Genomic DNA, 26,957 nt, shown 5'->3' with positions numbered 1-26,957 from the left:
TGTGTGTGTGTGTGTGTGTGTGTGTGTGTGTGTGTGTGTGTGTGTGTTTAATGCTATGAAAACATTTTTTAAGTTTATTTATTTATTTTTAGAGAAGGGAGGGGGAGAGAGAGGGAGAAGGAGAAAGAGAATCCCAAGCAGGCTCCACACTACCAGCATGAAGCCTGATATGGGGCTTGAACCCACAAACCGTGAGATCTCAACCTGAACCGAAATCAAGAGTTGGATGCTCAACTGACTGAACCACCCAGGCGCCCCTTGCTCTTGTGTTTTGATGCAGAATCTTTTACAAAAGTGTTTCCTATCCCATAGAAACGGCTCAGTGAAGAAAGGCTTCATGGAGGAGGTGATATGTAAGCCAAGACCTGAAAGATGAACAAGGTTTTTCCCAGGCAGGCAACAAGGGGGAGATGGCTGTCAGAAGGAAGAGCAGGTTGTTGAATGGGATTGAACTTGGAGATAGGAGGGTGTGGAGAGAGCTGAGCCAGCCGAGGCCAGCAGAGACAGCTCAAGAAGGGTTTTAAACAACCAACAAAGACCTTGGACTTTGCCCTACAGCTTGTGGGGAGCTATAAGAGTTTTAAACCTAGGAATGACAAGGTAGGATTTGCATGAAGGAAAAGTTCCTCTGGCAACTGGTTCCAAAGGGGAGAGACTAGAGCAGGGAGCTCACCGGGAGTGCATTGCAGGGGTTCCGGCATAAAAACTGAGGCTTGGGCTAGGGATGGAGAGGAGAGGGTACACTGGAGATCGAACTGAAGAGAATGCAGGTACCACATGGGCAGTGAGTTTGGGTTGTGTTCATAACTTTACCCCAGTGGTTCGAACAGTGCCTGGCACGCAGGAGGCACTTCATGGATATGTGTTGAAATGAAGAACAGAGCTTGGTGCCTGGCTGTGAGTCTGGAGAGAGAGAGAGGAGTCAAGGATGACTTTGCTCTTTTAGGCTTCCGTATCTGTCTATCAGTCCCTTTACCTGCTCTGCCTTCTGGAGACCACACCTGGGATAGCCAGCAGGGACACTGCACTGAATCAAGTTCCCTGAGTAGTCATCATGACGTGGACTCCCTCAGGGAGGGGCCTGGGTAAGAAGGGGACTCTCACTGGTGAAGCCTTGGGTGCCTACCAGCCCAACCCTTGCCTTTTACAGATAAAGGGACTGGAGTCCAGGATGAGGGTTGAGGTGAAAGGTGAGAGGAACTAGGTTTTCTCCACCCGGTCCCTGGTGGATAACGTGCAGCATAAAAGGCCAGGGAGTAGAAGTGCCTTGGTCAAGAGACCACAATTAGAGAAAAGAATTAGAGAACACTAACTGAGCACCTACTATGTGCCAGACATTTTTCTAGACATCTGGACCATGCACACCAACTATATTCTCCTGTTCTGTCCCTTGAGCAATACTAAAGAGTAGATATGCTGTTTATAGATGAATAAACTGACATAGAGAAGGTAAGTAACTTACCCAAGGTCATTCCTCAATTGAATTGATGGGACGAGGTTTGGAACCCCAGGCTCTAACCCATGCCCCCGGGGTCCAGAGATTTCAGTTCAGATCCCAGCTCTTCCACTTCCTAGTTGTGAATGTGAACAGTGTATTTTATTTCTTTAGGTCTTGGGTTTGTCATTTGTACAATGATATGAACCTGCCTTACCTACTACTCCAAGAGATTTATGAGGATTAGATGAGGCCCAATATGGATTAACACTAAGCAAATACTGAAAAGAACTTAAAAGCTATTTCTGCCGGTGCCATACTGGGGCCTGGAACCCAAGTTTCTTCATTTACGATGTCCCTGCAAATCCAATTAGGTTCGGTCAGGTTCATGCAGTTTTACAAGAAGAGCAGGCAAGATAGCATAGGAGACCAAAAGCATTCGGGGCCCAGACAGAAGTGGGTTTGAGTGAGAGGCAGAAGCACTCAAGAATTTCCAGGAAGAGGTGGCAATCTGTTAAAGGGGAACCAGAGGTCTTGTCTTGAGAGGACCTGTCTTGAAGGCATATCTCATAGCAAACACACTACTTTTACCTAGAGTGTGTTTTTACTAGGAGTAGCTTACAAATTGCTGACGGAGATTACGGGCAATTAAAGCACCCAACCCACTCCCTAGTACTGACAGCTATTTGAGTTCCCACTGTGCCTCTCACTCTGCGACCTAAGACTTACGGTCTCTGAGCACAGCTGCCATGGGATAATAGTTCCTCACTTCCTACACTTAGTTGTGAGGATTAAGAAGTAATACACATATGAAGCACACACCTTAGCACATAGTTAGCACGGGGAGTAGAGCGGGTCTAGCTTGGAAGGGCACTTTTTTCTTTTTCCACATTTATTATTGCATTTGAATCCCAGATGCACCCAGTGCTCCGGGAAACTGGCTTGGAGACTCTCCGGAAAGGCTGAGCGATTTGCTCACCGGCCTACAGTCGTGCAGAGGTGGAACTGGCTCTTCAAGCCCGTGGCTCAGCATTCCCTCCTTTTCCCTGCCACAGGTTTCGACCCGGCGACCCCCGATCCTGAATTCCTGTGGCTGTCTGTATACAGGTGCACCCGGCTGGAGCCCGATCCGCCCACGCCGCTCGGTTGGAACTCTGCCCCGGGGCCCCGGCCGCCATGCGCCGGAATTGGCGGAGGCAGGTATCCGTCTCGAAAGGGGCGGTGGAGATTGGAGGAAGTGCGGCTGCGGGGGCGGTCTCATTACTGTTTGGGAGGGGGGGTGGGGCTATGGAGAGTATCGGCCTTCGATTGGTGGAGGTGGCACGCGGGGGCGGGCCCTTCTGGGGGCGGAGCGGGCAGCGCGGGCGGGGCGGCGCGAGCGGCGTGATGAAGAGCTTGAAGAAACTGGCTGGGAAATGTCCGCCGCCTCCGGCTCTCGGGAGTGCGACTCTGCAGGTCTTTGGCGGGCTGGGGGAACCTGGGTTGGGCCTCTGGGTCGGGGGCGGCGGCGGGCCCGGCCCGCGGGTGGGCAGGGTCTGAGGTTTGGCTGGTGGACGCGCGGGGCAATGACCAAGGTCCTGGCCCTTCGGGGGCGGGAACGCTGGGGCTGAAGTTCCGAGGGGATGTTATTCTTAGCCGGCGTGGTGAGGGCAGGCGGACGGCTGTGTGGTACCCCGGAATCTGGAGGCTGAGGTTGTAGTAGAGCGCCGTTCCCGACTCGCTGTGTGCCCTGGAGCCAGTCGCTGCCTCTCTCTGAGCCTCAGTTTCTCCATCCTGACCTTCCGAGGTTGGCCTGTGTTGGGGGTGCGCTCGCCATGACTGACCGAGCCTTCCTTTGGGCGAGGAATGGTGTGTGTATTGGGCTGCCTGGCTCTCTTGTCAGTCTTTGGCCCGTGTGATGGGGCTGTGCACAGATCCGGGGTCCAAGAGAGCCCTGTTCACTGTGGGACTGGAGGCCAGGATGAGGTTACAGGTGAAAGGGACTAGATTTTTTCCACCCAGCCCTTAGTGTAGGTAGTGTTGTGCAGCACAAAAAGCCAATTGTTGAACAGGAGGTTGTCTTTTGGAAAGCAAGAGGCCCAGGGCTGAAGTTTGCATCAGTCTGGTGCTTTGGGAGGACCTGCAGACCTGTATTTTCTGAACAGCCCCTTGATTTTCTGCACGGGCTCCCTGGTATGTTTTTCCCCTGGGTGCGCCCATGCGGCTCCAGTTACGTGAGAGCTTTGGCATGACCACTGGTACCCATTCGTGCCTCCTTTCTCAACCATCTGCGAGAGATGAAGAGTCTGTCAAGTGGCTGTGTAAGTGTGGGCCAGCACTCCGCTTGCTCTTATAAGGCTTGGAAACTATGAGGGGCTGGGGCGTCGGGGGTGGGGTGCGGATAGCACGTTGCACAAAGTTTGTAAAACGAGAGGAAATTGGGTGAGCGAAAGACTTCCTCAGTGCTTATGCTTTTCCTTCATTGCAGCTGCCACAAGAGGCGTTTGAAGCGCCTGATGGTGCTGATAGTTTGCATCTTTCTGGGGCTTATCTCAGCTCACTTGAAGGACTTGATCTTGAGACAGCTGTTGCTTCAGTTCCCATGACATCCTGGGCTGTGGTGCTGGGACAGGTGAGAGCTTACCATGAAGATCAGGCCCAGCGGCAGCAGAAAGAGGCGGGTTGTGTTTTCTCAGCCAGCATGCCAGGGCCAGGTTGCTGGAGTGCTTCATTCCCTACGTGGAGAGAAAGGTCTTCTGTGAGAAGGCGGGACAGCTCTGAAGCCAGTTATCTGCCCCTGGGTGATAAACGCGCAGGGATCTCACAATCTTTCTTTTGCTTTCAAAAAACAAAACCTAGTCACATGCTGGTGGGGAATTGTCGTCAGGGTTTTGGTTTTATTTTTAGTCTAAAATGATTTGGCCCCATCATAATAACCTACGGTAAGTGGGGTTACACTAAAGTGCTAAGTTATAATTTAAGTTTAATTTATAGATTACTCATTTATAAATTAAGTTCATTTAAATTCAATTTAAGCTAATTAAAATTGCCAAATGAATCATGTTAAAACTGGGAAGAGATGGTACCCGGCCCCCAGTTCTGCCTCTCATCTCTGCTTCCAAAGTTGCTCTGGCCTCAGAGGAGAGTCACATCTTCTACAACAGGTAGGAGAAACTTTTGGGGCCTCCTCTGACGTTCTGGATAGTCCAGGCGCCAAGGGAAACAGGTAGTGGATTTGGTTCTTTCTATACGCGTATGATCAAAATACCCACGTCCGGATAACCTGAGGAACCAACCTGAGGCGAAAGGCTGCTTAAAAATGCTATTTGTGATGTACTTTAGGAGAAACAAGGCTCCCTCAAGGCGCTGGCAGTCCATACATTGAGGTAAGAGAGTGTAGGGTTAGCCCAGCAGGGCAGTGGTCCTTATAGGGTGAGCCAAAGGGATAAGAGTACCTCAAAGGCGGAGGTAATTTGGCGGCCAGGGGAATCTGGTCTTCACATCTCGCCTTTGTTTTGGTAGAGAAAGGAAAGAGCTCACTTTGATGCTTCTCTCCCAAATGTCCATCCTTTGATTTGTCTCTGCTGAATTTGGGGGTGTCAGGCCAAGTTTGGTAGAGATTGGGCAAAGACCTGGAGCTGTGTTCTGGAAGATTCTGAGACATGTGCTAGAAAGGGAAAGAACTACTCAGAAGTCCCATCGGGTGCTCTTCTGGGCTAATTTAACAAAGTGGTAATAACACTCAAATGTTGGTCTTTTGAAGTGGTTTTCTTATTCCATGGCTGATTCAAAGTGAGGCAGCTTTGTAAAAACTCAGATTTAGAATGAGATGCGCCATGAGTATTTTTGCCCCTGGACCCAGAAAACAGCATTAGAATCTGTCTGGCCTGAGAAAGGAAATGAATGCTATTTATATCTCAAGGCAGCATAAAGGGTAACCTAGATTACTAGGGTAGAAGCCAGAGAGAATGTGGGAAAAATAGCCCCTGGGTTGGTCCATCTCTCTCTCTCTCTCTTTCTCTCTCTCTCTCTCTCTTTCAAGAAGTAAAATCTGTGTGACCAACCTATCCTTTTAGCAGCGAAGAGGAATTCTCCTAGATATTTATCCTGCAGGTAGGAACGTTGCCCATTCTCTCTGCCTTTGTGGGCCCCTAAGCTCTGAAGGCCCCTAAGCAAATGAGTTTGGATCACTTTGTTTAAACAAAAGAGAACTGTGCTCCTTTTTTCTTCCTCCTTTTGTTGTTCCCTTCTCCATTTTCCCTGTTTGTCCCATTTAGCCTCCTGTTTGTTTCTAGAACAGGAGAATCCCCAGACGACTTTTCCTTCCCTCAGAAAACAGTTTGTGTTGGAATTCTACAGGGGGAGTCTTGAGCAAGCCAGGTGACCCACAAGCATTCATTTAGAAGTGGAGCTTTGCACAGAAAAATCCTCAGGGACTGAAGGTTCAGGAAGAGAGGCATCAATATTTATTAGAGGGAAGACAGGGTTGGAACATAGAAGCCAGCTGACTTGCATGTTTTCTTTGCTGCTTAAAATATACTGTAACAAATTTGTAGGCTTTACCACCCCTCATGCATATGCAAACTGAAACTAGCAAAAATGAATGGTGAGGATTTGAAAAAAGTGTGTGTCTAATTTTTACTTACTTATTTATTTATTTATTTATGTTCCTTCTTGCACCTTGGTACAATATTAGACATGTCTCTTGACTTTCCTCTCTTCCATCTATGCAATGAGAATGAATGTTTGCCTCCAAGAAGGTCACCTCTAAGTTATTTAGAGATGCTTTTGTTTGGGAAACACACGCAGGAATTGCAAATGCCCACTTTCCAGAGCTTAGAGACTGGCTGCCCTCGGCAGGGCCTATCCTAGGCCAGATTCTTCCAGATAACTAGTCATTATCTTCTTACTGCTCTCTCTCCCTCCAATTTCTTTTCCGTGAATGCAGTCTCTTAAAATCTCTGTCATCCTGGACTCTTCCCTCTCCTCTTCTAATAACCACGTTATTTTTTAATCCCCATAGTTCACGTAAGTATCGTCTTATTTGAATGAACCCAGTGGTCTCCTTCCAAGTCTTCCCAACCTTAAGGCTGCTTTTCCCTCGGGATCTCCCTAGCCTCTAACTTTTATCATGCCCTATTTTGTATGTGAACTTGAATGTTGTGCCACTCTCTGTTGCCCACAGGATAAAGTTCAGATTCTTTTGCATGACAGTTCAAGTCCTGCACAGCCTGGCTTCAGCCCCCTCTTATCTTATCTAGTCTTATCTGCCCCAACTCCCCTTCATTTCCTCTTCCTTCGAACTTGACTGCTTGTAATTTCTGGATAAAACCCTGTGCGTTTTCATCTTTGTTGACTGCTCATTCAGCTACATTTTTACAAGCTTGAACTTGCTGTTGTTAGCATTTTGCATCCTCTCTCCTCCCCACATGCTAGCCTGAGTGCCTTGCACATCACCAGATGCTCAAAAAATGTCTGTAGTTTTTGAGCTATAGAGACCCGCGCAGTTCATCGCCTCAAGTGCTTAGTCACTTGAAAAGCTCCTGCCCCCTTCCTCTTTGAGTGTGCTCTGAACTTCTCTCCCCTCTCTTCCTGGTTTGCTCTTACCCACTTCTCTTTTCAGCTTTATCACCGGACCACAGACCAGAAGGTCCAGTGGAGGGAGAGCCTGGAGGGAAAGAGTCAAGTAATCTGTCCAATAACTTGTCACGACTACAGTCTGTTGCTGTGAACTGGGCACACTGGAGTCTTCCTCCTTGAAAGCTAAACCGGTCATATTTAGTCCTTGCCAACCTAAGTTGGATTTGCACAGGGTGCAGGTAGAGTTTGAGTCCAGGGCTTATGGGTCCGCAGGGCACAGGATGTGTTTTTAGAGATGTCTAAAGAAACAGAGAGAAAACTAAGAAGCATGGTTATTTGACTTTTAACAAAGTAACAACTATCTGGGGTGCTGGCCAGGCTGACCGTTGTTTGTAATGCCGGGTGCCCTGTGTTCCGGACTTCTCTTCAGAGTTTCCCCACACTGTGGACTATACGTAGCTCCCCGCTCTCCCTTTTTTAAAAAATAGACTGCACGTCCACTGTGGGGCTTGAACTCACTGCCCCGGGATCAAGAGTCACAAGCTCTATCAACTGAGCCAGCCAGGCACCCCTGGTTCCCCCTCATCATAGAGTAAAATCCAAACTCTACATGGGGTTCAAAATCTTACACTTTGGCCATTTATTACTAGTATGTATTTATTCCTAAAAAATCTTTTTTTTTGAACATTTTTTTTTTAATGTTTATTTTTGAGAGAGAGAGAGAGAGAGGGAGGCCAAGAGAGAGGGAGACACTGAATCTGAAGCAGGTTCCAGGCTCCAAGCTGTCAGCCCAGAGCCTGACACGGGGCTCAAACTCATGAACCCTGAACAAATTTTTAAAATAAAAATTTGTTTATAAAAATGTATTGCTATCGAGGCGCCTGAGTGGCTGAGTCGGTTAAGCGTCCGACTTCGGTTCAGGTCACGATCTCACGGTTCATGAGTTTGAGCCCCGTGTCGGGCTCTGGGCTGACAGCTTGGAGCCTGGAGCCTGCTTCAGATTCTGTGTCTCCCTCTGTCTGTCCCTCCGCTGCTTGCACTCTGTCTCTCGCATTGTCTCAAAAATAAATAAACATTAAAAAAAATTTAAAAAAATGTATTGCTATCAAACTATTATTATTATTAGCAGTTACCATTTATTAAGCACTTACTGTGGGTCTGTGGGGCTCACACTATGCCACAAAAGTTCTGTAAGAGGATGTCCATTTCTCAGATGGAGAGATAGAGGCTCAGATAGGGTAGGTAACATGCCTGTGATCACTCACTGGTCAGTGACAGAGTTGAGAACAGAACTCAAATTGTCTGTTTGAATCTAATGCTTGAGCCCTAATCCCTGTACTCTACTTCCGTGTCCCCTAATCCTTCTCAAACAAAACTTTTTCTTTGTACTTGTTTATACTACTTATTACTACTATTTTCTGAGGATGCCATAATGCTGTCTTTGTACTGAAATTATTTCTTCTGCCAGAAATACTTTCTGAACCTCATGTTTTTCTGATAGTTGATATCTTGCTATTGTTTATTGGTTGAGAACCCAAACTCTTGGGGAGCCTGGGTGGCTCAGTCAGATGAGCGTCTGACTTCAGCTCAGGTCATGATCTCATGGTTTGTGAGTTCGAGCCCCATGTCAGGCTCTGTGCTGACAGCTTGAAGCCTGGAGCCTGCTTCGGATTCTGTGTCTCATTCTCTCTCCGTCCTTCCTCCACTTGTGTTCTGTCCCTCTCTGTCTCTCAAAAATAAATACATGTAAAAAAATTTTTTTTAAAAGAAAGAAAAAAGAACACAAACTCTTGACCCAGATTCCTTGGGTTTGAATCCTGGCTGTGCCATTTACTATCTGTGTGTTCTGGGGCAAATTAGTTAACTTCTGGTCTGCAAAGTGCAGATAATAATAGCACTTACTTCATCCGATGGAACAGTTTTGAAGATTAAACATATGTAAAGTGTTTGAAATCATGCCTGGCATGTAGTAAGCCTTTAGAATTTGCTATTAATATTATTCATGATAATACTACTATCATTGTCATTAACACAGCCTGATTTGGATTCTGGGTAGTTGGATCTGTTTATCTGGATCTGTTTATCTTCCTGTGAATTGAAGTACCTCTTGCTGGTATGTGTCTCCCTGTTTCAGACTGAGAGAGCCCTTGGCGTGGCCCCCTCTGTGTCACTGGTAAGCGTTGAACCAACTCACTCACTCCTGCCAATTTGAAACATCAGGGATTTTACTCGCATGGTTTTGCAGGTTCTTCTGGTGTGCTGGATTTGGAATGCAAAGGCCAGTGACTGACTGAGAAGATAGGAAGGGACATCTCCTCCTAGACCTGTCTAGTAGATACTCAGCAAGGGCAGGACATGATCTCCACCCAGCAATGGCAGCCACACACCCGCACACCCTGTGGACACCATGGTGGTACTTTTGCTTTGTTATCCAAGCAGACTCAACCCTTTTATTCATTTGCTACTTACCTCTATGAGTTGATAGTTTCCTTGAAGATCCTGTGCTCGTGCTTGCAAAGGGGGTGACTGTGGAGTCAAGCAGATCTGGGTTTTAACGTCTAATGCGATTAGAAGGTAACTTGATAAATGGTAGTGTTCACTATCAGAGCAGTGGGGGGTTAAGAGTGGCAGAGCTGGGGGGAAAAAGTGTAGAGGGGAAAGAACTAACAGTTCCTGCCCATCTGCTGTGCACCAGGCATTGTGCTAGGCTCTTGACCCATGTAGATTTCGTTTGGTTATTCTTTTGGGTTCTAAGTTTGGTGGTATTATCTACATTTTACAAATGAGGACACAGATGCAGTAATTTGCTTGAGGTTTCATATGAGGTCGTGGACAGAGCCAGTAAAAGAGCCAGGTCTGTTTCATTCCAAAGCCTAACGCTTATTTCCAAAAACACTAATTTCTCTTAAAAGTGCCACACCAGTTATACGGACAAGAAAGGCCTTCAGAAGTCAGAGGGATGACTACCTTGGATAGTGTGGTGATGGTAGTGGGGCATCAGGAAGAAGAGGAAGGAGCTCGTAGGAGTGGAGGCTGGGCTTTGCAGGAGAGGTGGCCAGCAAGTAGGAGGGGCTTCCCTTGGAGCCAGGGGTGAGGGTGGCACGCAGGGCGAACCTGTCTATTTAGATCTGGCTGCTTTTAGGTGACTGAGGAGAGCCAGTTTGCAAAGGGCCTCATCTGCCAGTTCAACCAGTCTGTATCTTAACCTCCAGGCATCGGTGCAGTGCTGAAAGCTTAAGAGCAGGGAGACCTAACTAAAATCAGAGTTCAGTCTGGCCACATCCAGAGACCAAGTTGGGTAGTGAGAAGTGGGAAGGTCCTGTAGTGGGAGGCTCTTGCGGTGATAAGAGAGACTCTTGCAGTGACAAGTGAGGAGAGGATGGCCTGAAGAAAGGCATCCTTGGGAACAAAGACATTGGTGACTGACCAGCTCTTGGGGCCCTGGGACGAGAGGTGTGGGTGGATGGCAGGGTTGCAGAGTAGGCTGGCAGGGACAGGGCTGGTACAGATGACAAAGGGGGAGCTCAGGGAGAGGGCCCAGGTCAAACCGCACCTTTACCTGGGCCCCGCCGTGCACAGAACTTCCTTGTGGAAATGCAGACAGTAGGCGGTGGCAGGATTAAGTTCTGGCAGAGCTGGACAGCTCCATTTGGAGCGAACTGTGGTGGCCGATGATTCTTGAAGAGAAGGAGTGTGACCTAGGTCTGCATTTGTCCACTGTGGTAGCCGCATGTGGCTATTAACATTTAACTTAGGTGAATAAAATACAAAATCCAGTTTCCCGTTCACTCTAGAAACATTTCAGGTGTCTCAATGTGGCCAGTGGCAGCAAAGCTGTAGAACCTTTCAGTCATCACAGAAAGTTCTCTTGGACAGCACTGGTCTGGACATGGGAGCATCTGCAAATAGCCAGGGGACCTGCAGGGGGAAACAGAGCAACAGGAGGATACAGAAAGACCCACTGAATTAAGAAATAATGTTCCTGGGGGGGGAAAAGAAAATAAAGAATGCTGCTGCTCTCGTACAGGTCTCCAAAGAAGTAGGGTACTTGTATTTGGGTTTGGATTTTATTTTTTTCCTTGTGTGATGTCCTGTTTTAGAAAAAGCCCCAACCCCAGGTCAGTGATAGGCCTGGCTACAAGATGTTGGCATCAAGACCTTGCCTCTTGTCTTTGTTTTGTAGCTCTGGGCCTTCAACAGGTCCGGTTTGGCTTTTAGAGCACCTTTTGGCCTTGAAGTGAGGGAGAGCCTCCAGTTAGCCACAGGGAGAGAAGACAACAGTCGCGTACAGCAAATACACCGTTGTCTCTGATCGGCGGAAGAGGCCAAAGCTAGAGAAATTGGGTAACTTGCCCAAGGTCAAATGGCTAATGAATGGCAGGGTCAAAATTGGAACCTGGGTCTTTGATTTCAAAACCCATGATAAATGTGCATACAATAAAATACACATCGTAGCTGCTTTCGAAAGTGCCTATAAGCAAAAAGCAAAAGAGGTCCTACCGTTGAGAAATGATTTCTGTTGACATTTTGGTTTCTACCCTTCCCGGATACGTATGTGTACGTATGTGTCTGTAAAATTTATCGATATATTTATAAGCTTGTGTTATAGATGGACATAGACACACACTCTAGTCCTTTTTGATGTGTGTAGATAACAGCAGGCCATGCTCTTAACTACCGTCTTCAATCCCTTATTAGCAGTTCTGAAGTCCTAAAAGCTCCAAAGACTAAAAAAAAAATTCTGTAAGTTTGGCCCAAGCCCACTTTGGCAGCAAGACTCGCTTGAACTGACATGAGACTATTTATAGGCTTTATTTATCCCCCCACACTTTACTACTCCTACGTCGCACTGTGGAAATATCAAAGTGTTTGATTCCTCAGTGTTGCCTCAGACTCTGCTGGGGGGTGTTGTATTATATACAGCATAGGTCACATATTAGCTTTTTAAGATCCCCCCAAATTCTGAATTCCAAAGTACGCTTGGCCCCAAGTGTACAAGTGTTCGAGATCAGAATGGTGGATCCGTGTTAGGCACTACTGCTGCTTGAGCTAAGGAAGGAGCCTCCAGGGGCAGTGTTGTCTGTTTAGCCAGGCATGGGAGAAGGGTTTTGGTCCTATAAACTATACAGTGCAATGCACAGGATTTGCAAGAAAAGCAAAACACTTCAGCAGTTCTATACATCCAGACCAAGCTGTTACCATGGTTGACCTACTTACTAGGTAGCCTCTTACAGGGAAACGGTTTCAATTGTAGGTGTGAAAGGTGGTCATCAAGTAAGCACCCAGAAATGACAGTGAGCTTGATCTCTGCCTTGTGGCTCTTTGTTCACTGTGTGTTTGCTCACTGCCTAATATGTTCCATAAATTGTGGTAAGCCCAGGTCCACAGAGGAAAAAACATCAGCCCCTGCTCCCAAGGAGCTTGTGGTCTAGCTAAAGAAGTAAGACAAAAAGAGGTGAACACAGTGGCGGTTCTATTATGATAAATGCCTTGATTGAGGCAAGCACTAGCTGTATGAAAATACAAGGAGAGGACCAGTAGAAGACCTTTTGAAGGGGGTGAACACTGAGCAGAGTCTGAAAGGATGATGTCTACCACACGAAGGTGGGATTGAGGACTGGTTAGGATCAGGGGTGGGGTGAGGAGACAGCATCTAAAGAGAAATCGTGGGGCACCTGCATGGCTCAGTCAGTTAAGTGTTCGACTTCGGCTCAGGTCACGATCTCAGGGTTGGTGAATTCGAGCCCCACATCAGGCTCTGTGCTGACAGCTCAGAGCCTGGAGCCTGCTTCAGATTCTGTGTGTGTGTCTCTCTCTCTCCCCCTCCCCTTCTTGCGCTCTGTTTCTCTCTCTCTTCAGAAATAAATAAACATTAAAAATAATAAAAATAATAATAAAGAGAGAAATCGTTTTGGTGTGACTGGATGGGGGCGGTGGGAGATGGGGCTGGAAAGGGGGTCTGGGTGAATTACAAAGGTCCTTGTGTGTAATACTCATAGGTTTGGGGTTGATTCGATAGTTGATAGAAATTAGTGTGGGAGGGGCGCCTTAGTGGCTCAGTTGGTTGAGCATGAGACTTTTGATTTTAGCTCAGATCATGATCTCACAGTTCGTGGGTTTGAGCCCCAAGTAACTGCTTGGGATTCTCTCTCTCCCTCTCTCTCTCTTCTTTCCAGCTCACGCATGCACGCTCTCTCTCTCCAAATAAATAAACTTAAAAAAGAAAAAGAAGTTATTATGGGAGTTAAGGCACAGCAATGACCTCAGATTTATGTTTTCTTCTAGATGGTGGCAGAATGGACTGGAGGGGGGGTGGTGATGGAGGCAGGGAAATCATTGAATGTGCTTTCCAGAAATTGTAAGGGCCTAATCTCGGGCATGACAGTAGGGATAGGGAAGAGGGTCAGGTATAAAAATATTTAGGAGAGAGGATTTATAGGACTTAGGGAATGAACATGGGAAGAAAGGAAAAACCCAGATGTCATCTGTTAGATTGGGTGACAAAGGATTGGAGGTCTGAGGTTGGAAAAAGGGCAGAGTAGGAGTAGGGAAGCAGAAGAGGAGGAAGAAACAGGAAGCTGTGGTTGAGAAGGAGCCAGGGGGCTGGGTGATGGTAAATTTGGTAAAGAGCTGCTGATAGCCAGCCGCCGTGCTAGATCCAGGGGAGAAGAGATCCCGAGAAGACTGTTCTGTGGCTGGAAATCCCCTAGGTCACGCCTTAAACTTTCCACACATAGAGTGAAGAATGAAGATGTTCTGGTCGTCGCTGGGCTGGTTCCTGCAGCAGATATGGTGATGTAGGCCTGCAGGGCGATTTTCCAGTACACTGCCCACTCATGGGCAGAAGCTGAATCCATAGGGACGAACCACCTGTCCCCAGGAGATGTTCTTCCAGTCTGGCCCTTCCTAGGAACTTACAAAGCCTTTACTAGGAAGCCCCAAAACAAGATCCTGAGTCCTTAGCACTGACATGCAGAAGCAGAGCTCTAACCCATATTCCTTAATTTGCCTTTGCTCATTGTAAAGTATAAAGATATTTATACTGAAGTGCCTGCTTTATAAGTGAAGAAACTAAGACCCAAAGAGAAGAGGGAACTTGTCACACAGGAAGATAATGGTACAGCTAGGCTTCAGCTTAAGTTTCCGGATACTTGCATGCATTTAACACATCGAGTACCCACTCTGCTGCGGGTGCTGTTCCAGGTCCCCAGGAAATCGCATAAAGACAAAGCCCCTGCCTTGCAGAGCTTACGTTTTAGTGGGGATAGTTTCTGATAAACTGATGAATACTCACAAGATATAATGTCAAGTGGTATTAGTACTAAAGGGAAAAATTTCACAAGATTGTGGTTCCCAGACTGTGTGCTGAGGTATCTGGGGCTCTGTGGTGAATTCACAGGGACACTGTGGGACTTGTAAAAGTTCGAAAGTCAGCACATAGATACTTGAGGTCTGTTCTAGCTCCAGGTAGTTTACAGTTTCAACATTAGATGGTGCCGCATTCCTTCTGAGGACATTGTATCAAAAGGAAGGTGATGGGGCGCCTGGGTGGCTCAGTTGGTTAAGCGTCCGACTTCGGCTCAGGTCACGATCTCGCGGTCCGTGAGTTCGAGCCCCGCGTCAGGCTCTGGGCTGATGGCTCAGAGCCTGGAGCCTGCTTCCGATTCTGTGTCTCCCTCTCTCTCTGCCCCTCCCCCGTTCATGCTCTGTCTCTCTCTGTCCCAAAAATAAAATAAAACGTTAAAAAAATATTTTTTTTTTTTAAAAAAAGGAAGGTGAAGCTGGGTTTTTGGTGGTTGCTGTCATCAAAAGCAAGTAGGGGCCTGGGGGGCTCAGGTGGTTAAGTGACCGACTCTCAATTTCGGCTCAGGCTTACGAGTTCAAGCCCCACACCAGGCTCTGGGCTGACAGCATGGAGCCTGCTTGGGATTCTCTCTCTTCCTTTCTCTCTGTGCGTGTGCCCTCTCTCAAAAGTAGTAAACTAAAAAACAAAAAATACAGGGGCCAGTTGACCATCCAGCTTCAGTTCAGGTCATGATTTCATGGTTCATGAGTGAGTTGGGCTCTGCACTGTCAGTGCAGAGTCTGCTTGGGATTCTCTCTCTCTGCCCCTCCCCTATTCTCTCTCTCTCTCTCTTAAAATAAATACACTTAAAAAAAAATTACCATGCAAAAATCAGTGTGGCACGTTGTATGTGGTGTCCAATCGGATTCCAAAGTTTGAGAGGTTGTACTACCCAATAGGCACACACATCTCGTTAGTAGGTAATTGTGGTTATTTAAAATGAAACAAATAGTATTTTTTCCTTCTATTTATGTGTATTCGTTTTCAAACTGCTACTTAAGTTGTTAGGCCTTAAATATTTAGTAATTTATTTGGCCCTAACTACTTGAACAGCTCTGTTAGGTATTTCTTTTGGCCTAGAGGCTCTTTGAAAAAAATCACTGCGACAGGAAGGGTGCTGTGAACAGAGGAAGTTCTGGAGAAAGGGGATAGAGTGATGTGGGTGGTAGGGTGGTAGAGAGAGCGTCAGCCTCCTGATGTCTGAGCAGGGGCCGGAATGAAATGGAGTGAGTAATGTGGAGATCTGAAGGAAAAGCATTCCAGGCAGAGGGACCAGCAAGATCAAAGTCCCTGAGTTGGGAATGAGCCTGACATGTTCTAGGAACAGCAGAAAAGGAAATGGAGCCAGAGCAGACCGGGTGACGTAGAGCACGGTGGATGAGGCCAGAGAGGTGTGAAGGCCAGGTTAGGTAAGGAGCTAGAGCTCTGCTGAAAGATCTAGGTTGGAGCATGGAAATTTGGGAGTGGTCAGCATGTAGGTGGTTTTTAAAACTGAGACTGAGAGGCACCTGGGTGGCTCAGTCCATTAAGTGTCCGACTTCGGCTCATGATTTCATGGCTTGTGGGTTCCCACATCAGGCTCTGCACTGTCAGTGTGGAGCCTGCTTGGGATTCTCTCCTTCCCTCCCTCTCTGCCTCTCTCTCTCTCCCTCTCTCTCTCTCTCTCAAAATAAATAATAAATAACCTTCAAATAAAAAATAAGACTCTGAAACTGAGATCACCTAGCTGGGAAAGAGTGTAGCTGGAGAAGTGGTCATGCCAGGACCTAGCCTGGATTCATTCCTGGGGGTGGGGGTGGGGTGCATGGAGAAAAGAGGAGCCTTCAGAAAGTAAAGTGGGGGGGGGGTGTGGAGGAGTGGTTTCTATCAAGTGCTGCCGAAGAGAGGTTGAAGTGAGCTTAGCTGAAAACCGGGGAACTGACCACTGGATTTGGCGACATGAATGAAGCGTATCAGTAACCTTAACACAGCAGTTTCAGGGGGAGCCGTGGGGAGTCATGCTCTACCTCCTTGAAGGTAGAGTGTTCACCTACAGTATTTGAAATTCTTCAGAGCAGATTTGTCTTTTCCTCTCCACTTATTTTTTTATTCAGTTATTTGTAGTGCTATGGACTGATGGCTGTTTCTTTTATACTTTGAATTATAATCCAGTATTGTTGCTCACATTGTTCCAGCTGTGACCATTGGAGCTCTTTCAGTTGGCTCCTGTGTTCATTTGACATACTCCCCTCATTGTGGGTGTTTTAATTTAATTTAATTTATTTTTTTAAATGTTTATTTATTTATTTATTTTTTTGAGAGAGAGAGAGAGAGAGGGAGAGAAGGAGAGAGACAGAGGTTACAAATCAGGCTCCCCACGGACAGAGAGCTGACGTGGGGCTCGAACCCATGAACTGTGAGATCATGACCTGTGCCGAAGTCAGACGCTTAACTCACTGAGCCACCCAAGTGCCCCTGTTTTGTTTTGTTTTGTTTTGTGTTTTGAGTGCTTTCTTGTTTTCTGGCACTACAAAATGCTCCATCTTGTATATTTCCTACCCCAGACCTAAGATAACCATATCTCAAGGAGCCTTGGTTCCTTTTACTGGCGAATAAATGGTATTAGAAACCAGGATCTGGGTATTAAAGAGTGGTCCTTGCTACTGGTGGGTCCTTGCTTCTAGGCCCTCTTAGCTGACGGAGCAAGGAAATGTATGTGTGTATACTTACACGTGTGTGCCTCTGTATTTCTGCATGTAACCATATGGATCTATGTTAGGTAAACATGAACTCATGCTGATATCTCCAGCTCTAATCCAGTACCACATGGATCATTCTAGTCTCTTCCCCTTCCAGGTTTATCGGAACCTCTTTACCCCTACAATGAGACACCCAACTCCTGCAATCCACTACCCGTTTTCTTTCTTTTTTTTCTTCTTTTTTAAGTTTATTTATTTATTTTGTGAGAGAGAGAGAGAGAGAGAGAGAGAGAGAGAGAGAGAGAGAGAGAGAAATTCCCAAGCAGGCCCTGCAGTGTCAGCATGGCGGGGCTTAAACCCACAAACTGTGAGATCATGACCTGAGCCAAAATCAAAAGTTGGATGCTCAACCAACTAAGCCACCCAGGCACCCCTCCTCTGTCTGTCTTCTTAAGTGTTAAATTCCAGGATCCAGGTATAGTGACTTCACAATTGTTAACCCATATCCCCGTGGGAAACAGCCTTTCAGCTAGAGTATAGTGCTTGCATACAGTTGATTTTGCCTTTAGTCTTACAGGTTCCACTAATTTCCGAAGTTACTTAGGTCAGCACTTTTTTCTTCTGTCCACTTCATTGAGGCTGTTCATACATTTGTAATATAGTTAGATACTTTTGTCATTTTCTGTATTTTACTCCAGGATCCCCTGACCTCCAAAATGATTTTTTAAATTTGCATACATTAAAGTTCACTCTTTGTGCTATAGTTCTAGGAGTTTTGAAGCCTATAGATAGTGTCATGTATCCATCATCACAGTTTCTTACAGAATAGTTTCACTGACCCAAAAAGTCCCCTGTGCTTCCCTCACTTAATCCTTATGCACCCACTGAACACTTGGCGACCACTGATCTATTTACCATCTCTAGAGTTTTGCCTTAACCGTGATGTGATATAAGTGGAATCCTACAGTGTGTAACCTTTTCAGAATGGCTTCTTTCACTTAGCAATATGTGTTTAAGACTCATTCATGTCTTTTGGTGATTTGGTGACCCCTTATTTTTTATTGCCGAATAATATTTCATTATACGAGTACCATAGTTTGTTTATCCAGTCACCTATTGAAGGACATCTTGGTTGCTTTCAGCTTTTGATGAGTATGAATAAAGCTGCCGTAAACATTTATGTGCAGGTTTTTATATGGACATAAAACTTCAAATCATAAGTATCTAGGAGTGGGATTGCTGGATCATATGGTTGAGGCTACGTTTAGCTTTGTAAGAAACTACCAAGCTGCTTGCAGAGTGGCTGTACCTTTTTCCATTCCCACAACCAGTGCATGAGAGTTCCTCTTGCTCCACATCCTTGCCAGCAATTGGTAGAGTCAGCTTTTTGGTTTTCAACCATTCTAATAGGTGTCCCCGTATGCCATTCACTAAGTCAAGTACCTTGGCTGTCTAAGCTTTAGAGTTTAATGAGAGTAAAGCAAGAGAGGTAGGATACAGTGGGGGATTTGGGTCTCAGAGATAACTAGCTAACCATGGGGTCATAGAAGTCTAGAAACAACCTGTTGTAGTTTCCTTTCTTACTTTTGTTGTATGCCGAACACAATGGGAAGATGACCCAAAACATTCCAAAAGAACACTACAGACTTGAGCTTAGATGTTACGTATTTATATAAGACACATAAGGGATCCATATTCACCCAGTATTTTCTTTTGAATTGTTGAGTGATTGAACCGCTGGCTGGTATGTTGGATGATGGGGATGCAATGATGAATAAATCAGACATAGTTGTGTCCCCAGTAAGCTCACAGTCTAACCAGGGGAGAAACAGTTATAATACACAGCAATTTAGGCTATAATGAAAGACATACGGGGAGCTGTGGGAACACCAGTGGAAGGGCATCTGACCTTATCTAGGAGTCAGAGATGGTGGCATCTTAGAAGAAGTGACCTCGGCTCCCTCTCTCTCTGCCCCTCCCCTGCTCACTCTCTGTCTCTCTCTGTCTCTCAATAATAAATAAACGTTTAAAAAAAAAAAAAAAAGTGACCTTGGAGATGTGGTCCATAGCAGGGCTTGGCTAAGTACAGGCCATGGGCCCAATCCAGCTCACTGCCTGCTTTGTACAGCCTGTGAGCTAAGAATAGTTTTTATAGTTTTAAATGTCTGAAAAGAATTAGAAGAGAATAATTTTTTGTGACACTTAAAAATTATATAATCCTCAGATTTCGATGTCTATAAATAAAGTTTTATTGGAACAAAGCCCTGCTTATGGCTCCTTTTACCTTATGCCAGCAGGGTCGAATAGTTGTGATGGAGACTGTACAGCCTGCAGATCCTCGGCCATTTACACTCTGCCCTTTGCAGAAAAGTTTGCCAGTCCCTGGCCCCAGGATGGGTAGGAGTAAGCCGTGTAAAGCAGAATGAGGAAGAAGGAAGTGGGTTTCTGATGGGATCATGGTATAACTGCAGTAACTTTAATATACTTAGACTGTGGCAGTCCAGGGGGCAGGGAGCCAGAGGACTGTGCTGAAAGATGCAGGTGGACAGGTGGGCAGGAATCAGACCAGAAGGAGACTTGGCAGCCATATTGGGAGGGTTGGGTTTATCCAATGGGAAGCTTTTAAAAGATTTTAAGTGATGTGATTAGCCTTCCTTTAAAAAAAAAAAAAATCCTCTTGCCACAGTGTAGAGTTTGGGTCAGAGATGGAGGGGTGAGAAAGGAGGCCAGGAGACTATTAATCAGGTTTTTGAAGTCATTCCAGGGAGATGCTGGTAACATCGAGCTAGTAGGGTGACATTGGAATATATTGATTTGAGAGGCCTTTAGGAGGCAACATTGAAAGGCCTTAGGAATTGATTGGAGGTACTGAAATGTAATTATTTTCGTGTTTCAAATTGTGTGTGTGTGTATGTTTGTGTTTTCGACTCTGAAGTTTGTTTTTTTCTGGTTCCTGTGAATGCATGGTTGAAAATCCATGTTTAGTAATAGTCTTCAGGGCAAAATTCTTTCGTGATGTTTCATCCCTCCAGTGCTCCTGGTAACTTGTGTGTTGAAGCAGCATCTTTCCATGGCTTCTCCATTGCTGTTTTCTGTTGAGAAGAGATTTGGCTTTTTACTTATTTATTTTCTAAGTAGGCTCCACACCCAGCGTGGAGCCCAGCCTGGGGCTTGAACTCACGACCCTGAGAACAACACCTGAGCTGAGATCAAGAGTCTGACACTTAACCGACACAGGCCACACAGGCATCCCACTCCCACCGATTGGGCTTTTAAGGAGCCAAGAAACTGTTGGCAGATTAATTTTCCTTTTCAGGTTTATCTTGGTTTAACAACTGTGTCAAAGTATTTATTTATTGAAAGTCCTTGGTTTGCTGTTTGGTTTTGAGGCAATTTGTTAACAATGACAAGTGCTTCCCATTCTCTAGAGCACTTAGACCCTTTCCAGTGTTAGATCTCTGACCCTTGCCTCTTTCCTCCTTGATGTTCCCCTTGGAGTAAATGGAGTGATATCACTATCTTATATTTCATAATATGCTGTGTGGCTTCCAAAGTCCTTACATGTCAACTATTTGATCCCTACAGTAAACCTGTGAGAAGGGCAGGGTAGGTCAAGTCACTGACATTAAGAGAGATTGAAGCCTTGCCCAAAGTCAAGGGGTCAGTAAATAGTAGAGCTGGTGGTGGAGCTTAGGTCTGCAGATTTCAAAGTTTTATTCTTTCTGTAATGTACTCTTGTCTCTCGGAAAAGGGAGTCAGACCAGTGGGATATTTATGTTTTCAGAAGTAAAGATCTCTGGATGAAATGCTTGTTTTTTCTCCCTCCCTCTGTGCTCTGGGAGCTTCACTCAGACACCAGCACAGACCTTTCCTGTGCTTTCAAGAAGTATGTGGACAACCAGTGATTCCTAGACTACAATTTGAGAAGTGGGGGGTCTGTATATTAAAGTATAAGTAAGTGTGTTTTCATTCCCTCCCCCTCCCCTTAGGTGTTTTTGACTTTGATGATTCAAGGTCAGATGGGAAAGGCATGCTTGTGGACCAAAGCTCTTGGGGTCAGGATACAGCAGACAACTTGCTCACAAGGTAATGCACTCTCCCTTCATTTGTGTCTCTTAGGGCCACAATTTTCCTCATTATAGAACTGAGACCATTATTGTGCATGATGTAAGTTGTCCCAGGGTGGCTGGCTTAACCAGTGGTTAAGTGGTTAACAAGGGGTTGGACACTTCCTGAGCTTTTACTGTGTGTGCCCTGCACTGTGCTTTTACCTGGATTATCTTATTTTAGCCTAAGACTTAGGTTCCATTATTTTCTCTGTTTTACAACTACAGAAACAGGTGAAGAAGAGACTTTATAGAATGTTCCCAAGATCCAGACCTAGCAAGTAGCCCATCTAGAGTTTGAAAGTGGCAGTATAACCCTACCTTAGAAATGTAGAAGATTAGAAACATTTTTATTTCTCCTTCCCATTCTTTTAGGAGTTTCCGGACTCTGAAGATACTTTTTTTCCCGCTTTTATGTTCTCTTCTTTTTTTCTGACATGCTATTATATTTAACCTGTACACCAGTGCCCCCTACTGATTGTAGCCGGAATCTCATCTGGTCAAGATAGATTAAAAACTTGTTTTGGTCAGTATTTTAATTATGCACTGAAGCAGTAGCCAACAATCCCTGAACTTTATTTATTTTTGTTTGAGTTTTATTTTTTTTTAAGTAATCTCTATACCCAACGTGGGGCTTGAACTCACGACTCCAAGATCAAGAGTGGTGCACTCCACTGACTGAGCCAGCCAGGTACTCCTGGAATCCCTGAATTTTAAATGATAGGTAGATCTGTCATTCTCAGCTCACTTATAATTAGTATGTACTTGATACAATACCAGATACTTGTAGCTATTTATTCAGTGTCAGAAGTTGTTGTGGATGCTTCATATATCTTAATTCATTAAGTAATCATCAACAAAAGTTTCTGTGCTGTTATTAGGATTATGTTAGATAAATGTATCAAATTTTAAATTTTGCTTAACTTAAAATTTTTTTGGTGTTTGTTTATTTTTGAGAGAGAGAGAGAGAGAGAGCGCGCGCGCGTGCGCGCAAGTGGGGGAGGGGCAGAGAGAGGAGACACAGAATCCGAAGTAGGCTCTGGGCTCTGTGCTGACAGCTTAGAGTCTGACATGGGGCTCGAACTCACGAACTGTGAGATCATGACCTGAGCTGAAGTCAGATGCTTAACCGACTGAGCCACCCAGGCGCCTCTATTTCGCTTAACTTTAAATGTTGGCATTTGAATAATTTTTAGTATGACTGTTAAAACTGCACAAATAAAAATGAAATACAGATTTTCTTGTTCTCCTCTTATTTCTGATTATTCCTGTGGAATAGAGATACAGTAGAATTGTCAAGTCAAAGGATCTGGATAGTTTTATAGTTTCTTTACATGAAGCATTAGGGTCTAGAAAGAGCACCGTCAAATCTGGGTTCTAATCCATACTCTGCGACCATCCAACTGGGTGGACCATTGATGATGCTAGGTCTCATTTTTCTTATTTGAAAAAGGAAGGGATTAGATCAGTATGTCTTCAAGGTCCCCCCCGATCTGAGATCTCTATCAGAAAATCTCTGGACCAATGTGCTATATGGTTGACAACATGTAAGTTTATTTAATTGCACATAGAAATAGTGTTGTCTTAGTAAATGCATTTAACTTTGGAAACTTCTAGCTTTATGTTCATGTATTTTGTCATGGGGAGACTCATCAGAATATGATAAATTTCTGTTTCTTTGTTTTTCTAGACAGAATAAATCCAAGTCTGACATCATTAACATGGTTCGCTCCTCCACTATCACAGTATCAGACAAGGCTCATATTTTATCAATTCAGAAGTTCGGACTGCGAGATACAATAGTGAAATCACATCTGGTGCAGAGAGAAGAGGATTATACCTATATCCAGAACTTCAGGTAGCTTACTGGGTGGACTGTTTTCAAAGCAAGGTGATCTCTCAGCTCTCTGGAACGTAAGCACTTCCCCCCAACCCCCCGTATCCTGGATTTGGAAGCAAATCCTTCTGCGGAGTCTCTCCCATCATTTTCGAAATGGTCATTTCCTTTCGCTCTTCACTAGTAGGCATTTATTCTTGTGTCTTTTCTGGCCAGGCATGGTGGTAGGTGTGGTAGAGCGGAAGTGACACACCTTGCAAATAGTTACAGCAATGTTTGAAGAGACATAGGGGCCAGAAGAAGGAAATTTGCGTATCTCTTGGTCATTCCAGGCCTTCGAGTGTATATTTATTTAGTTTTGAGAGAGCGAAAGCACATATGCATTGAAGACAGTCCTTTCTTTGTTTATATGTTTATTTGTTTTTGAGAGAGAGAGAGAGCCCGTGTGCGAGGGAGGGACAGAGAGAGAGAGAGGGAGACAGAGGGTTCAAAGCAGGCTCTGCACTGAAAGCAGAGAGCCCCGTGTAGGGCTCCAACTCACAAAGCACAAGATCATGACCTGAGCCGAAGTCAGACACTTAACTGACTGAGCCATCCAGGTGGCCCTGAAGAAAGTCCTTTAAGTTGAAGGTAGTGAATTGAAGTTAGTGTTTGGTAATCTTTTTAGACAAGATTACTGGAAGTGAAATGAGTAGGGGTTGCAGGATTCTGCTAGATCTTTTTAAATCCGTGCACTGGGACTATAAACACAAGGTAACATTGCTTCCAGGTATATAAAGAGTCACTTATTGTGAACACTGCTGTTGCTTTCCTTCTGAAAGTAACAAGGTACTTCTCCCCCACCACCCCCCCCCCCCCAGTTCCCTAGCATACACAGGATGAAGAATCGTTTTGTGGATTATGGCTCTCTAATGTGTTTCAAAGCTAAACAGGAATGTTCAGAGTAGGCCTGTCCTGTTTGAAGTCTTCATGAAAGCACCAAAGTCACCCTTTGGTGCCACAGTCGTTGGTCTAAGTTAGATGTGACATTTCTTGTCTTCGAATTCCACCCCAAAGAGACTGAAACTGGGCAAAGTCAGCATAGGATGCTTTCCCCTGTCACGTCCATAGTCCTCCCAAGTGACTCATCAGTTCTCTTTGTTGACAGGTTTTTTGTAGGAACGTACAATGTGAATGGCCAGTCCCCCAAAGAATGCCTCCGGCCCTGGCTAAGCCATGGCATTGAGGCCCCAGATGTGTACTGTGTAGGGTGAGTGCCTCTCTTCTCGGTTGCCTCTACATCTCGAGAAAGTACAGCTGGGGTTGAAGGGACAGGGACATGAATGTATAACTGCGTTTTCTCAGCAGGTGAAGGGATTGAAAAATGAGCATGTGCTTAATAACAGCTGCTTCTCTGTTTGATGTTCTTACTCGTGGTAAACAAATTTCCGGCACCATTAAAGTGATGTGCTTGGCATTTAAATGCTATTATTTAATTGTTAGTGCAACCCTCCTGTTAAAATCACTACACCTTGAATTGACTTTCATCACTTAGACATTCAACACTTTGTCAGTCATAAAGCAAAGATCTCTTTTTGCCAGGGAAGGAAGGGTAGCTTTTTTAAAAGCGCCATCAGTCATTTTTCCCCCTCCATACTTCTGTCTTCTTACCACTGTCCTGGGCACTGTGGATGGGGTGGGGGCAGCAAAGAAGCCTGTATGGTGAAGTGGGAAGGGCCTAGAATATGGAATTTTTATAGATGCAGGCGTGGCCCCCAGTTTGCCATTCGGTGCTTGTGTGAAATAGCGGTCTCGGCTGTGAAATGGAGATGCTTCTAACTGCTTCACAGGCTGGTTACAGAGAGGAAATGGGTGGCTGCCCATGAAAGTGCTGGTGGTTCCTTAGCACTTAGTCCCTTGGCTTCAAGTGTTTATTTTTCTCCCCTCTCGAGGGCCCTGCAGTTCAGCTGGAGAGCCAGGACACATGCATCTAAACCAATCTGAGGACGGGTTGTCTCGCACGCTACCTTTCTCTGTCTGACCGCTTGCTGCTTATAATAGGTTCCAGGAGCTTGACCTGAGTAAGGAGGCCTTTTTCTTCCATGATACCCCAAAGGAAGAAGAGTGGTTTAAAGCTGTATCAGAAGGTCTTCATCCAGATGCCAAATACGCAAAGGTAAGAGAGGGGCCAGTGACCTTTAATTTTATGTTGCCACGCAGGGAAATTCGAAGACCGTTTTGGACTTTTCCTGTGACCTTTATCAAAAGCCAGTCCTAATTATTTCAGTTCCAAGTCCTCCAGAAGAGGCGCTGTGGGTAGGAAAGACGCAGGTCTTGGCGCTGGCAGGCTGTCCAGGTTATCACGTAGCATGTTCAGTGAGCTGAACAGGTGATCACCCTGTGTCCTGTTCGGAAGAAGGAGACGCATTAGCACCCTGAGCCAACCAACTTCAAGACTCCTTTTCCTCTGGGACATTTATTCCCGTTTTCGACTGTGTTTCATGCCGTGACTTGAATGTTTGGCTCTGTTGTCCAGGTGAAGCTCATCCGACTGGTCGGGATTATGCTGCTGTTGTACGTCAAACAGGAACACGCGGCGCACATCTCCGAGGTGGAAGCTGAGACCGTGGGGACAGGAATCATGGGGAGGATGGTGAGGTTTTGGTCGGTATGCTTGGCACACCGGTGGCCTTGACCCCTAAGGTTTTGACACTGCGTGTCCTGATACCATGACTGCACGCGCCCCAGTTGGATGGTGCTGGTATGACAAGATGAACGGGGCATTCAAGCACGGCTAGATGGAGCGGACCGCTCAGAGGTCGGATTTCAGTGAACTCACCCCATTCAGTTGACTTACCCCATTAGCACGTATCCCCGTGTCCGCTCCACGCCGGAGCCTCTAGCTGATCTGCCCCTTCCGCCCATGAAATATGTTGCAGAGACGCTGTTGGGAAACCAAGATAAAGAAAGAGCGCCAGGGCCGCCTGGGTGGCTCAGTCAGCTGTGTGTCCGACTCTTGGTTTCGGCTCAGGTCATGATCTTACGGTTCGTGGGGCCAGCCCCCCCTTGAGAGAGAGATTCTCTCTCTCTCCCCCCGCTTTCTCTCCCCCCCTCCTCTACAAGGTCAGTCCCCCCTTGAGAGAGAGTTCTCTCTCTCTTTCTATCTCAACATAAAGTTAAAAAAAAAAAAGGAAAGGATGCTGATAACAGGTTTGCAATTTTCTTGTCTTGAGGCTCCCACAGTCCCACTTTTAGGCTCCACTGCAAGAGCTTGGCTTCCTGTGGAGAAGGGCAAGCATGTGGCTTGCCTGTGACTTAGTGAAAAGTGGACTCAGCCTGGCCACTGACCGGCTAGTCACTCCAGCCAGTGACTCTGGGGTTTGTTTTCTTACCTGTTCAAAGACAGGCAGTCACACTGCTTCGTCTCCCTGTCAGGATCATTTTGAAGAGGAAACATTTTGAGGGTGTGCGGGCGGGAGTGACCGACATGACGAGGTGGCGAGTCGGATTCTGTCGGGCTGTTTTCCGCAGGGCAACAAGGGAGGAGTGGCCATCCGGTTCCAACTCCACAACACCAGCATCTGTGTCGTGAACTCTCACCTGGCAGCCCACACAGAAGAGTGTGAGAGGAGGAACCAGGACTATAAAGACATCTGTTCTCGAATGCAGTTTTGTCAGGCTGACCCAAGCCTCCCCCCTCTCACCATCAGCAAGCACGAGTGAGTCTGGGCGTGGAGCCCAAGCAGTTCACCGCTCCTGCTGTGCAGAGCTGGGGCTCCCCCCTTTTGCGTTGGGAGCAGGCCTCCCACTGCCCGAGTGGGAGCTCCAGCCAGCGCTTGCTTCCGCGCGGGTTATGTCCCATGAGCTATTCGGTTTCCCAACTCCCCATCCGGCAGATCTCTGGCATCTTGGTCCCACGTCATTTATCCCCAGAAAAACGTAGGTTTATTTTTTTTTTCTTTTTTTTTTTTTCTCAACATTTTTATTTATTTTTGGGACAGAGAGAGACAGAGCATGA

The 26,957-nt window shown here is 46.0% G+C and overlaps 1 protein-coding gene across 1 annotated transcript in view; it reads left to right on the top strand.

Moving 5' to 3' along the window:
• Positions 1–26,957, top strand: part of INPP5B (inositol polyphosphate-5-phosphatase B) — a 49,185-nt gene that overhangs the window by 6,219 nt on the left and 16,009 nt on the right. Inside the window, 9 exon segments of the mRNA XM_040469685.1 lie at positions 2,491–2,676; positions 2,679–2,812; positions 2,815–2,890; positions 21,007–21,103; positions 22,814–22,981; positions 24,108–24,209; positions 25,001–25,115; positions 25,476–25,592; positions 26,471–26,658. Of these exon segments, the coding sequence (XP_040325619.1) occupies positions 2,491–2,676; positions 2,679–2,812; positions 2,815–2,890; positions 21,007–21,103; positions 22,814–22,981; positions 24,108–24,209; positions 25,001–25,115; positions 25,476–25,592; positions 26,471–26,658 (1,183 nt within the window).

Source organism: Herpailurus yagouaroundi, unplaced genomic scaffold, assembly GCF_014898765.1.
Source record: "Herpailurus yagouaroundi ecotype Mexico unplaced genomic scaffold, PumYag 77, whole genome shotgun sequence".
In the NCBI taxonomy this organism is placed as follows: Eukaryota; Metazoa; Chordata; class Mammalia; order Carnivora; family Felidae; genus Herpailurus; species Herpailurus yagouaroundi.
This window is presented reverse-complemented; position numbering and strand designations above follow the sequence as displayed.